The sequence below is a fragment of the Cynara cardunculus genome (genome assembly GCF_001531365.2).
Source record: "Cynara cardunculus var. scolymus isolate 2C chromosome LG 1, CcrdV1, whole genome shotgun sequence".
In the NCBI taxonomy this organism is placed as follows: domain Eukaryota; kingdom Viridiplantae; phylum Streptophyta; class Magnoliopsida; order Asterales; family Asteraceae; genus Cynara; species Cynara cardunculus.
In genome coordinates, this window is record NC_037528.1 from 19,985,986 (window position 1) to 20,000,783 (window position 14,798).

A 14,798-nucleotide genomic window follows, 5' to 3' on the forward strand; every position below is an offset into this window, starting at 1 on the left:
GTCGCCTTCACTTACAGGGTAAGACTCTTGGTCCATGTCTTGTTCTTACCGGGTAAGATTATTGGTCCTTACATATTCATCCGGCAAGGTAATGTAACTTAGTATTCATTTACCCGAGTAAGCATTTGGTAAACGGCCCCTAAGAGATTTTATATTGATATTTTTTCTGTATACATGAATAATTGAAAAATATTAAAAATACAGTAATATATTTGTGCATTTTACTTATTATATTATATTAGTATACTATAATAAGTAAAATGTACAAAGATATTACTGTATTTTTAATATTTTTCAGTTATTCTAATATACTACAAAATGATCAAAAGATACAACCAAACTTTGTAACCCTGTTCTTTTATATCGAATTCGGTCAAAATTGCAAGAAAATGGATGTTCAATGGTCAAAATATAGAAACGTTACATGTTTAACAAACATGACCGTATTTTTTTATAGTCAAAACATAAAACCTAAACTTGAATAAAAAAAAAAGGTTAATTACATGGAATAACAATCTTTTTTAGGTCAATTTCTACTTTAATCGGTATATTTTTACGTTAAAAGCCAACGTATTTTATTTTTTGTCAATTTCAGATAATTTACTTTTGTCATTTTAAGCAAAGTAATAACCGACTTCAAATTGCGTGTCTCGTGCGTTAATGCATGTTTTCATACTGCATCAATTCGCACAGTTTAAAACTTTTATAACATGATTTTCATTTGTATGTTAACCCGCATTACGATATTTAATTTATGGGTTTGAATTTCAAAAACACAGTTAAACTACATCACTTCACATATTAAATTTTTTATGTTATATATATTTTTACCAAAAAAAAAGATATTTGAGAACTTTAAATTGATGTTACATCCATTAATTTGTAACATATCAAACTTAATCAGGGACGGACCTAAGTGGCACGTGTCATCATATTATTCATCTGTCGAAGAATAAAAAAATTTAGATCATGAAAAGTGCAACCGTATTAATTTGTTGTGTATCACCGTATTTATTTTGAAACTACAATGCGAACAAGTTTTATTTGGTATAGTTGGTTTGCACGGCTCTTATTCCACCTCAGACCCAAGTTCAAATCCTGTTAATGTTATTTTCTTAGTCAAATGGTGCTACCGTTTGAATTTTTTTTCCTATAGTTTTTTTTTCCTTATAGTCAAATGGTGCCATCGTTTAAAAAAATTTATGGGTCTGAACTCAATCCATTAGCTCTCTAGTTTGGAGCATTTTTTGTTTCAAACTTGTTTTAAAAGGGTTTATTATACTTTGTGATGCATTCGAATTAAATTAAATTATGTGTATTGGCTCTTTTGTATTAGTTACTGTTAGAATCACAAATTGTATTCAAGTCCCTGTGCTTTAATTGATTTTTACAGTAGATTTTGTAAGGTTTGTAAGAGTTGAATACATTGAGATCGTATTGTATTCAGAGATAATTGAATGTAATCAAGAGACATCTGACAAATTCAATTCTTCTTGTCATCTTGTGTTCTTGATTTATTGTGACTTGACTCTGATCTATAGTTTCCAACTTTTGACTATAATTATTGTGATTCAATTATTTCAGTAGCCAATAGTACAAATACAATGCATTTTTTTTCCTGTGATTCAAGACATGTGGCTTGGTTGGTTGTTAAAGAAATTCGACATGCCAAGAAGTACTGGATGGTGATGAAGGCGCCCGAGAGGGTATGAAGAATACAAATAACATATGGGGTTTTCAGTTTTGACGAGTATATGAAATAACTAACAATACAACTCTCTTATATTTGCAACTGGTGAGTTGATCTTTACAGTGTTAATGCTTTTAGGTGGTTGGTTTCATTATCATAAAGTTGCTCCAAAACTGGTTTGGTTTCAAGACGTAGAATCTATGTTGAAATAACACAAAACTTGTTTTAATTTAATTTCATCTTCGTCAACAAAGGTTGTGAATCAAAGACGATGATACATATGTAATTGTAATGTGTGAGTTACAATCTATTCGGGGATTGGGATCGTTATGGGCATTAAACTATTAAAATAATTATTTAATAGATTATTGTGTATCTGATTTGTCTCTTACATGATATTTTTATATTAGAAACTAAAGAAGACGGTTGATAAAAAATTGTATTAAACAAGTCATTAATAGAAAAACAATAAATAAATTTATATTTAGTAAATTTTAAATTAAAGATAAATTAAAGAATATTCATCATCGTATCATGATCTATTTTCTTTCCCATAAGTCCTCAATTAAACCCTGTTTTCCCTGTGTGTTCTTTTTGGCGAGCATCATATTCTCGGTATCAAGAAGGCAGCGACCTAAGAAGAGAAGCGGCAGTTTCCACAACAGCCTATCGGTTGAAATCCAAATGGGTCACAACAAGTCTAGAAAGTTCAAGAATCATCATACACAAGGTCAATCTAGTCGAACACATCAACCAAACCGGTAATTTCACTCCAGATTGATTACAAATTTTATGTATTTCAACTGTGGCTCACAAAGGTTCGTTTGATTTTGATTTGGTTTTAATTTTTACATTTTGTTCAGTGAAGATGAATCTCTTCCTGTTGATCCAGGTATACTTTTTTGCGCTTGGAATCCTTTATTGACACGATTTTGAATGTTAGTGTTCATAGAATTTAGTAGTTTTGTGTTTATAGCGTTCGATGCTTGTTTCTTAATGTTGCAGAATCTGAAGAAGAGTCAACAGTGGTACCCAACATTCAGCTAGCCATGTGGGTATGTTCATGTATCTAATTGGAAGTGGTACTACTTTAGTTATAAGTTTTATCTTTGAGAATCAATGTTTGGTTTCGTGATTGTTGCAAGATTCAGGAATCCTTCCTCTTTCTAAAACCCTAAACCTTAAGTTTACGTGTGAAAGAGATTTTTTTGAAGTTGAAAACTGATATAGAAGTTGGGGACCATTTACCAAAATCTTACCGACAAGAATCACCACTCTCACTTACCTTATTGAGGTAACATTTCCCGGCCTTCAAAATGGATGATTGCAAGCGTTTATATTCCGGTAAGCGCTTACCGAGTAAGAGTCATAACCCTCCCTCACCGGGTAAGACTCATGATCCTTGTATTCCCTCTTACCGGGTAAGATTATCGGTCCTTGTTATGTTCACACCCGGTAAGGTAATTGAATTGGTAAGCATTTAGCAAACACCCCTTAGTCTACGAAGAAGATTGATGACTGCATCAAACTTCATAACAAGTACTATGTGTATGTTAACTTTGGTGGAAACTCTTTAACAACAGTTCATGTCAATAGCGCACTTGGGAGTTGGGACTAGGTTTGATATAAGAAGTTAAAGGGCAACTCCTCTTTCCCTTTCATAAAGAGAGTGTGAAATTTAACTTGCATGTTTTATAAACTGTTGCCTCTTGAAGTGTATTTATAAATAACAATTTTTGATACCGGCTATCGAGCTTTAAAATGAGCCAAACCTGAAAAGAATTTTCCAAATTGAGCTTACTTGATGCAACTCAACTACTCAAGATATAGTCAAAAGCCAGATCACTTTTAGGGGCTTAAGTTATATGCGAATGAGTACCAGACTATGCCCTCAATTTCGGTTCTTATGTGTTTCCATGCTCCTTTGAGACCCTGAAAAATGAACAAATTCCTTTTATGAGGAATACATACAAGATTCGTTACTACAAAAAGGATAATGGTAACCCCACCATTAACTACTTCATTTATGAAATTCATAGTAATAGAGGTACATGTCCTACCGAGACAGAATTTGTAACTTGCTATCCTCTWACCTAACAGRCAAAGATTTGCCTCCGTGGAAAGGATGATTCATTCGGATCGACATGCGAGTCCCACTACATTGCATTGCCATAATCCATGTTGTATATTTGAAAAAGGTTGACCTCCTTGCTTCTCTCACGGTACAATCCTCTTCCCGCCGAGCCCCCTTTCTCCTCGGTCCACATAGACAAAATGTAGGACTGGCGCCAACAGTTCATCACGGAAGAAAGGGCTCACTAAGCCGGGATCACTAACTAAAACTAATCTAATATGAATTAAATAGAAAATACTAATATAATGGAAAAGAACTGTCTTTTCTGTATACTTTTCCCGGTTCCGCTGCTACCGCAGGCTTTACGCAATCGATCGGATTATATAGATATCCCTCTAACACAACATAGGTCATCGAAAGGATCTCGGAGACCCACCAAAGCACGAAAGCCAGGATCTTTTAGAAAATGGATTCCTATTCACATTATATTTGAATTCTTCTCACACTCATCAACTGTCATTGTGACATCTTTCAGAAAGCGCACTGTAATTTCTAGACATGCCTCTACCGTAGCCTACTATTTTGTAGACATAGAGTTGCATTTTCACATTTTATCTTCATATGAACCATATCATCAAATTAGAACAGACTTAGCTTTTTTTTCTTTTATCCTGTAGAGTATAGACCATTGAAGTTCATTCTCTTAATATATACTTTTTACACAATCATTTAAAAGAACTGTACTATTTGTGTTTTACAAATTTCTTTCTGCACACAGATTATGTAATGTTTGTAGGTTAGCCAAGGTCCTTGACATTTTTGGATGCTCCCCTAAGAGTGCGAAGTTATGCATCTCATGACTGAGTTGTGTTGTTGTTTCAGGATTTTGGGCAGTGTGATGTTAAAAGGTGTACAGGGCGCAAACTAGCTAGATTTGGGTTTTTGAAAGTAAGTGTTGCAGCAGGATACTTCGATTTATTCACCTAATTTCTCCAAAAAAAGATTTGACTATGTTCATGGTTGTATGGATCTTTAATGTGAGGATGCCTAATATTATATGCCTTCTACACCTGTTATAGTACCTATATTACTTCCGTATGATGTTGAACAATTTTATGCAGGAGCTGCGAGTAGGAAATGGTTTCGGAGGCATTGCTTTAAGGTAACTGATTTTTCTCTCTCTGATTTTTCTGATATGATTGGTGCTCTTATTAATCTAAGCAAGGGTATGTAGGGAAAGTCTTGCATGAAATCTTTTCCTCGCTTTTTAAAGAGTTTGTTTATGTGACTCGACATATCCTAATTTAAACGTCTTTCTTTTTGAAGTATATAATATTTATATACGGCAAATAGAACAAATAAACTCACACTCCTCACCTTTGGTGAGGTTTGAACACCTGACTTCCTAGGAAGCCAAAGACCCACATACCACTAGGCCAAAGGCCCATTGGTAATTTAAACATCTTTACTACAACTGAAACACAACCTTTAAAAATTGTATGTTTCAATCATGACAAACAATTAAATCTAGTTTTTCATGTGTGCTATTTTAGGTGCTTTATTGGTTTGTTTTGATGAATTTTTCTTGTTACAGCCCTGTTGGACAACAGTGCATCTCAAGGGAAGATTCAGACCTGATAAAAAGAAAAGGTTTGGCGGTTGTAGATTGTTCTTGGGCACGGTTGGACGATGTACCTTTTACAAAGCTACGATGTGCTGCTCCCCGTCTATGTAAGAACTTCACACAATCTCACAAGTAGATGCAGTTACTCCACATGTTACCTGCATATCATATTTCTACAATTAACATTAACATAAGAAAAGGAGGTCACTCACTACTACCATTACAACAAAAGCTGCATTGGACTTGCACTTGGTAAACCATAGAATACAAGCAGAACCGGCTATTCAGGATTTTTCTGGTGATAATATGCATTAATCATATTAGCAAAAAAAGGGAAGAACAAAATTCACAGAGAAGTCTTTGGTGTAATCCTAGCCAGGGAAACATCTCTTACCCTGTGTTTTCGAAACCTTTTTTACGAAGAAAAGGAAAGGAAACGGGAGGAAAGTAAAAAAAAACTCGCATTCTTGAAACTCTTTTAGGAGGGGAAGGAAAGGTAAGGGAAAGAATGATAAGTTTCCTCCCAAAACTTTCCTCCCAAATATGGAGGAAAGGGATTGAAAGGAAAGAAAACCCTTAAAAAATCATTAAAATTACAAAACTACTCAATCTTTTATTCTAAAGTATGTATTTTTAAAGGGTATATTAGTAAAAATGGCATCTTTTCTTTCCTTTCTCTCCTGTTTAAGAACATGAAAAATATTTTCTTTCTTTTCCTATCCTTCTTTTCCTTCTCTTTCGAGAACACGAATAAAAAAAATCTTTTCCTTCCATTTCATTTCTTTTCTCTTCTCCCCAAATTCGAGAACACAGCGTTAAGGAGGAATAAGGATCTGAAGAGCTGCTGAGTTGTCACTCTAGTAGGTTTTTGTCTGGATTTAGTTCATTATGAGTGCTTCTAAGTGTAAGCAGTTATGTGATATAGGTGATATAACTTTGGTTTTGAAGAAAGAATCAGCGTTTATGTGTGCTTATATGGAAGAAAGCGTATGAAGGAGGATTGCATGTAATTGAACTATAACAACACTATTTCAGATCTTAATGTTAATTGTTAAATAAGGCATGTATTGTGGGAACATAATATTTTTTAGACAGAGTTAATGCCAGGACAGCCATTGCTTTCCTGACTAATGAATGCTTTGGAAGTGAAGGAAGATAACACCATTTGTGCCAGCAGAAAGCAATCCTTCCAACCACAGAGTTGAGCACAACACTGACTTTAGCGGTTTCTTTCATCACTCTCCTGTCCCTTGCTTAAATTCTTGTTCTGTAAACCGGTCGCTGGTTAATCTGATCGCACCTCGGATACGTAAGAGCTCAGCCCTGGAGAAAATGCATGGTATGGACCAGAGACCCTTGTCTGTTGTTTTGAAAGGTGTGAGGCCTGTTGAGGCACAAGTTTTGGGGTCAACGCGAGTGCTGTGAGATCCATCGGCCACGATGAGGTGCTAGGCAGAAAAGTATTTTTGGCTAATTTTTGATGAGTAAAAATGAGTCTATCACATTAAATGTAAAATCCATCCTGCTCTTAATTTAAGTAAAATTAACTACATCAATAAGGGCATGTTACAAATATATGAAGATACAGTTGAAAATTTTATACGCTAAAATTGGTACATGCTTATTTTATGAAGTATATGAGTATTACTTTTTAAGTCTAAGATGATTTTTCAAGATATTAAACTCAGTATTGTTGCTATCTTTCTTCTAAATTGATAGCTTCGTTGCAATGCAGTACCATGGTTGGTAGCTGCTAATCCAGTAAATTATGGTCGACCCTGCGAGCTATCTTGTGTTGAGGCGTTATCTGCTGGTTTAATTATATGGTAACTACCTCCAATCCCTTTGTAAGTTTGTATGATGCCCATTATCTTGATTAGGCATGAGCTCAAGTAGTAATATCTTATAGGTAGATAAAAGATTCATGATTCCCAGCAGGGATGGAACTAGAGATGCACATGGCCTGGGCCTTCCAAGCCCGTTTTCGATGAGTAAAGAAAAAAATCCCGGGCCGGGCTTTGGGGTTGAAAAGGGGGCCCGATCGGGCTTTTTCAGGCTTAACCGAGCTTCTTAAGGCTTTTCCAGGACAGGCTTTTTCGGACCGGGCTTGCCCCCATCACTATGCCTGGGCTTTTCTGGGCCTGGCCTGGTCTGGGTTCTTTGTGCATCTCTAGGTGGAAGGTGGAACTAGCATGGTGCTTGGTGCCATGGTGTTGCTGGAGACCATGCAATTTTTATGGATTGTTATGATAAATAGAGGTAATTTTGGAAACTACTTTGACGAAGCACGTCTTTAAGAAGCGTGAACCTACAAAAAGAACACACATGCAGCTGTAGCTTGTTTGATTGAGGAGTGTGTTGTACATTTGGAGGAACTCAGGTCCTAGCGAAGGTTTTCTGCTTCATTATTACTAACCTGATTTTTCTCCAAGTGAACCTTTTTAAGAGTAAATCATAGAAAGTGCCCCTAAACTAATTCTCAACCTGCAGTTATTGACCTTTTTTACACTCATAGTCTAAAATCTAAAATCTCTTCAGAAAATAGACTCTTCACATGCCCATACTAAAGCTTAAGTGTCAAGTTGGTGAAGGGTGAAATTTGAAGTGAATGAGTTAGAAGGAACGAATCCTTTGGCTTTTGTTAGGAAGCATCTCGAAAGTTCTGCAATCTATGGTACGAGTGTCCCTATCTTACACCCTTCATATCTTTATTCAAATCTTTATTTTTTTGGGTAAAATTTTATACAAAATAAACATGGGAAAATTGTACCAAAATGGAACCAACTTTCACCTAATTCCTATTTTGGAAACCAACTTTCAAAATCGCCATTTTGGGGAACCAACTTGCACCTGATTCCTATTTTGGGGAACCAACTTTCAAAATCGTCATTTTGGGGAACCAACTTGCACCTGATTCCTATTTTGAGGAACTAACTTGCAAAATAATTATAGAAAAATAACTAAAATTTGTTTTTTTCCCAAAAATTAATGCAATAAAATCTATTTTTCATTTCAAATCTCGTTTTTTTTAATTCAGATATCAAATTGAACATTTAAAAAAAAATCCAAATTACCACAATAAAAATTGTTTTTTACTAATGCAAAAAAAATCAATTTAATAGAAAAAAAAATTTAATTGATGCAATAAAAAATAAATATTAGGAAAAATTGCACCAAAATGAAACCAACTTTCACCTGATGCCTATTAAATTGCATCTATTAATTTTTTATTGCATCAATTAATTTTTTTTTCTATGAAATTGTTTTTTTTGCATTAGTAAAAAACAATTTTTATGGTAATTTGGATTTTTTTTTAAAAATGTTCAATTTGATATATATGAATTAAAAAAACGAGATTTGAAATGAAAAATAGATTTTATTGCATTAATTTTTGGAAAAAAACAAATTTTAGTTATTTTTTTATAATTATTTTGCAAGTTGGTTTCTCAAAATAGGAATCAGGTGCAAGTTGGTTCCCCAAAATGACGATTTTAAAAGTTGGTTCCCCAAAATGACGATTTTAAAAGTTGGTTCCCCAAAATATGAATTAGGTGAAAGTTGGTGCAATTTTCCCAATAAACATTAATCAAAACTCGATATAAATAATAAATATTAGATTTAAACCTCAACATACATAACAAAACTGTACATCTAAATCTAACTCGTTATTTTATTATTACCTAGGTTTCCATCCCAAAGTTTTTCTTTATCTCCAAATGCAGAATCCCACCTAGGCACCCAGTTCCCAGAATCCGCCACCCTTTGCCCTGAGAATGTTTAAAGGAGAATTAAATAACCAACCCCTCAAAATATTCTTTATCCACGAATTGAGAAACTTCAAACCAGTAACCATTTTCTTCATCTCCTAAACCTAGGATACATAAACCACTTGAAAGTTTCTTTATCCACAAACCTAGAATTCCACACTCAAAATTTTAATAACTAAAAATACTTCAACTTTCAAGATAGTAAGAGTATTGGAGAGAGAAAATCAACAAATGAATTATGGGTTAAGAAGGTTTTAATGCCAAAAGAGGGTTGAAATTAAAAAAAAAAAAACACTCTTAGGTCCTGTTTAGCGTGTGGGATTTGATAGGATTGGAATTGGATTTCATTCAAATCCTGTGTTTGGTTTGAAGGACTGCTTGGATTTGATAGGATTGGAATTGGATTTCATTCAAATCCTGTGTTTGGTTTGAAGGACTGCTTGGATTTGAAATCAATGAAATCCCACAAACATGGGATTTAGAAATCGACGGAGGTAGTTGGTATTTTGTGGGATTTTATAGGATTTGTTTTTAATAATGTTTTAAAGTATGTTAAAAACACTTGCTTTGTAATAATCAATTAATAAAAAGGTAATTTAACTATTTTTATAATTATTTATAAAGAATGGAATTCAATTCCATTCCAAATCCTAAAAACCAAACACACCATTAGTTTTGAATGTTAAACGGAACAAAGCATGTCAAGCAAATGTCTATGCTATGTTTTGTTTGTTTGGATGGAAAATTTCTTATGTTCACAACATGGTCTACGATATTCGCTTGTGTCATTTGAGGTTATTTTAGTGGGACAATATAATGTCCATAATAATGATTTAGATGCTGCACGTGATAGATTTACAACATGTATATTAGATGAGTAAAAAACTTGTGCAATAATCATCCACCTTTTTTGTTGTTTTATTTGTTCATATGTACTAAAATATAATTTTATTTTATTTTGATCGATTCGTTTTTAATTTATTGGAGTGAAACCACACATACGTTCTGGTTCCGCCACTGATTCAGAAGACAAACTTGGAGAAGTATTTACTTCCTTTTTGCATAGAGGGATGTTTACTTCAAAAATAACATGAAAGGGCCCAACTTAGCAGCTATGTTAAGGGTTTGTTTGTTAGCAGCTTAACGAGCTTAATGGAACTCACAGCTTATTTGGTCAGCTATACATGACTCTTTGGTAGTGGCTTAATGAAATAGAAAGTGGCTTATTCAGTAAGCTTCTAGGGGGGAGCTTTATGCAGAAAGACAGCTTTTTCCTTAACCCGTCACTCCCAATTAAAAACCACGCTCCTTCCATCTATGAAAAAACCCTTCCGGACAAAAACCTGCCCATTCTATATAAGACAGATTGATCCATATAGACAACTTTATCCATACAGGACTTACGGTAAACCAACCAAACAGCCCCTAAGTGACCATAGTGGATAATAGTTCTAAAAAAAATACAGCAGACTACATAAACAATCATTGTCCTCCCGGGTGGACAGTTTGCATATCATGCTACAGTAATTGTCAGTTCTTTGTTATGAACAGTCTGTTATAATCGCCTGATTTTATGAATCCGCAAGTGCCTATTAACATATTCTTATTACAAAAATTCATGTTTTCTAATGCATGTCTACATGTTCCCATCAGTGGCGAGGTAGAAAATGGTGAGTTGTTGCTAAGCAAGTTCAAGTGGGGCCATGCTTTCTTGTCCCTCAACAGGTATCTTCTGTACCTAAATTATTAAATTATCAATGCTACATTTTACGTTTATTGATTTCATTAGCTTAGTCGAAAGATATAATTCGCGTCTCTATCTCTCTAATATTATCCTGAGTGATTGAGTTCTATAATATTGTACTTGCTTTGAGAAAAATCATTATACTCTCAAAAGGTCTAACAAACTTTGTACTTGGAAAATAATGAAGTTGTTTGTACAACTATTGACCTAAGTTGACTTCATTTAACTCAGCGTGCTGATATGACCAGTGATTCACTTCTGTGATTGTTGTGCATGACCCTTGGTTACAAAATAACCATTTTACTTGCAAAATCCTAAAAAACACCGTATTTGAATATTTTTTTCCCAAATTTTTTTTTTCTGTTGTAACTTTTAGTGCTGATTTATTTTTTAATGCTTACTTTTTAGGTCAAAAGATGGTGCTTGAACTTGTTCCAATCTAATCAAAACGCAACTGAACATCTCATATTAGCATGATCTTGTAGAAAAAATTTGGATTCAAATAAATATTTACAAGGTGGTCATTATTAAAGATAATAGTTTGTATTTATTTGGTAAACAAATCGTCTTTTTTTATTTTCATTAAAGATACCTTATATATTTTAGCGTTCTCAAATAATTTTATTAAACATGTATGAATGTTCAAGAAAAAATGGGTGATTTCTTTGCTATACTCGAACATAATAAATTATGTGTTATCATAGTAATGGTAAGTGCAGGGAGATCATTGATTTGAAAAAACCCATACCATGTTCTTTTGGTTTTTTTTACTAGCATAATGGTTAATTTGAACAGAGTGCCAACTACGAGGCTATTAAAGTCAATCTCTTGTTTCTTAAAATGTCACATCGTTAAGTTGAGTTGATGGAATAACCCGGGCATCAATATTTTCAAGTGCAATATTCTTTGGGGAATTTTTGCAAGTATAATGGTTGTTTTAAAAGCTAGTTCCAAGCACGACGGTTACAAAAGTCGATCACTATATATACCAAGTCTTGATCCCATTGGTTGGCTAGTTGTAAGCAATCAATGGCGAGTTTTAGGTTGTTAGTGTATTGTCTGATTTAGGCCCTGTAAAATGATTCCTCACCCCCCAGGCCCTGATCGTGTGCCAATTAAGTAACTACTGATTTCCCATTAGTAGCATAAAGATAATGATAACTTGACTGTCTGAGTACAAAGACAAGAACTCCCACAGATAGAGAGTTTAAAGTGTTCAAGTGAGGTAAGGTGTTAAAAGTCTAAACCCTAAACCCTAAAATCGACACTTACTTTTGAAAAGATGTGGGAGTTGAGTGAATGCATCTAATTTAAGGCAGTATTTGCCATTACCTCATCGTTGATGAAGTTGTGCAATGCAGGGAGCTTCTAAAGGCATATTCCAAATGTGAGAACAGCGCTGAGGTTATTGCATTTCAAAATTCTTGGCTATCTGAGCAAAGTTCAAAAGTTCCCAAGGTTTTGGCTAAGGAAGAAGGTATTTTCCATATTTGGTCAACTTCTTTTTTAACTTTTTAAGAGAAGGCAACATTCAACAAAGGAAATACTCCCTTCGTTCCGAAATAAGTGCCTGCATTTCTATTTTAGTTTGTCTTAATTGTCCACTTTCAAAAGTAATTGTCTACTTTTTTCGTCCTATCCTTGGTTATGAGATGGAGAAATTCATTACTCTCTCTATTTTTAAGGATAAAATTGTCATTTATCAATTAAAAAAAAGCGTAGTAGTTACACATTTCTGATACCGTGCGCCTTTTTCATCTGGGACATATATTTTGGGACGGAGGGAGTACAAAACAAGTCCTTTCCAAATTTATATTCATCACAGGGAAAAGAAATGTATTCCCTACAAGCCTGTGTGGTCAATTTTCTTGTTTTAATGTGTTAAAAAGAAATGCACCCTAACACTTCAAGAAGATGTCCATTTAAATTTGCAACCTTCATGATAAACCAAACCAAACAGTATTCTTAAACTAGGTGTCGAGTCAAACTTTGTAATGTTCACGAGACAAATAGTAGACCGAGGAAGGGGAAACCATATCATTTCTGGTTCAGTGTCACCCTAAATGGATGCACGCTTGCACACACTTTTCCCTGCTATCTTCATGGCTTTCTCGTGGATGGTGACTTTTAGTCTTTTGTTTTTAAAGGGGAAGGCGATGCATGCCGTAGTGAAGATGAAGGATCAGATGATGGTCTTCCACCGCTTGAACGGAATTTAAACCATATTACTTTGGACGAAAGCGATATCGAAAGCGAGTAATGTGTTACTTGTCGTAATCGTCTCATAAATTACCAGAATATTGATATATAGCTTTTTCTTGGCTCTTATGTTAGAACCCTTTCACATATATGAATAGAACAGTTGGTAATGTTGTTAGGTTGGTTTGAAGTCTTGATCTGCAAGTGCTGATTGACCCTCAATATTTTACTGAATTCTTTATGAAATAGTTTATATGCCCTTTGGGGTAGAGAAATGATTTTCGTACGTCTTATTTCTTCGTACCATACGTTCACATGAGCTGTATTGGTATGTTTAGTTTGGTTTATACCGTAAAGAGTAAGGGTTTATTTGGCAATTGCTGAATGGTTTGGTGTAGAATGATTAAGAGACTCTAATGCTATAGTGCAAAATGAAATATAATTGTTTGGTAATTGTGTACAATGAAATTAGGGCTCTTAATGGTTAAGAGAGATCCATGATGCAAAATCATTCAGAGGGTTTTAGAACCATTAAGAAACAAACTTTTTTTTTGTGCCAAACAAGATTCACCTCTCTTAACGATTCAGAGGTTGCCTCTTAATGAAACTATTAAGAGGTTAACAAACAACTATAAAATGGCTATTATGGTTTACAAAAACATCCAGATTTTGTTCTACCTTTAACATGCATTAAAAATTCGTTTAAATAAAAGACATTTTTGTCATTTTATCAAATTTTTGTCTCGTATTCAATCAAAAATGATTTAAGGAATTTGGTCTTGTGGTTTTTTCTTGAGTAAAAGACAAAAAAAGGCATAATGTTGCTAGAAAGTGTGTTGCAATCACATATGGTGGAGGTGTGGTTGAGGCTGTAGCTCCCGAAAGAAAATGGGGGAAGCTACTTGGTTTGATAGATATTCATTTAAAGGAGGAGAAGAGTAAGGTACAACCATTTATTATCAATACATAAATCTTGAGGACGTTCCTAAGTTAATATTGATTTCAAAGATCAAAGAATTCTCAAATAAATTATGAGTGCATATGAGTCGATCGACAGTTATACAAATTTATTGATGATATATTTACATATGTTGTTGTTCATGAAATGATATATCACAATGACATCGAACCATGCTCAGTCGAAAAATGTCAACAAAGAGCAAATTGGCCTAAATGAAAAGAAGCAATCTAAGAGAATTATATTATTCGATAAATGATCAGGTATTTGGTCTCGTAATGCTAACCCACCAAGTGTAAAACTTGTAGCATATAGATAAATCATTTGCCAAAAAGCGTAATGAGAATAATTAAGTCACAATGTATAGGACTCTTCTTTGGCGCAAGGTTTCTCACAATACCCTGGATCTCCCTGGGATATATTAAATGATTTGGAATCTGTCTGTTTGGTTGGTAAAAAATAGTTTCGAAATTGGAATAAATAAACGATAAATGACCAAAATACCCTTTTTATAACAGTGGTAGTCGGTGGTGGCTCAGAATGGTGGTTCAGATCGGTGATGACTCATATCAATGGTTCAGATTGATTGTGGTCAACGGTGGTGGTCGACGGTGGCTTAGATTAATGGTTCAGATCGATGGTGATCGACAGTGGTTCAGATGGAGATCATATGGGTCCTGTTAAATCAACTAGGGAAGATGAGAATAATTTTGTCTTTTGAGAAAATGGGATGGAATGAAAT

General features: G+C 34.2%; 1 protein-coding gene across 1 annotated transcript; it reads left to right on the forward strand.

Annotated features, from left to right (window-relative positions):
- Positions 1–2,279: 2,279 nt before the first annotated feature.
- Positions 2,280–13,385, forward strand: LOC112512865 (ribosome biogenesis protein TSR3 homolog). The gene is made up of 10 exons (XM_025119000.1): positions 2,280–2,451; positions 2,554–2,582; positions 2,696–2,745; positions 4,647–4,712; positions 4,886–4,926; positions 5,359–5,495; positions 7,124–7,214; positions 10,809–10,880; positions 12,261–12,376; positions 13,047–13,385. Exons 1-10 carry the CDS (start codon positions 2,375–2,377, stop codon positions 13,157–13,159), a joined length of 792 nt encoding a protein of 263 aa, XP_024974768.1. The 5' UTR covers positions 2,280–2,374; the 3' UTR covers positions 13,160–13,385.
- The last annotated feature ends 1,413 nt before the right edge of the window (positions 13,386–14,798 follow it).

Coding starts and splice junctions, on each gene's coding strand:
- LOC112512865 (XM_025119000.1), top strand. CDS start 2,375: ATGGGTCACAACAAGTCTAGAAAGTTCAAGAATCATCATACACAAGGT. Junction 5,496..7,123: donor ATGTGCTGCTCCCCGTCTAT/GTAAGAACTTCA, acceptor GTTGCAATGCAG/TACCATGGTTGGTAGCTGCT. Junction 10,881..12,260: donor GCTTTCTTGTCCCTCAACAG/GTATCTTCTGTA, acceptor TGTGCAATGCAG/GGAGCTTCTAAAGGCATATT.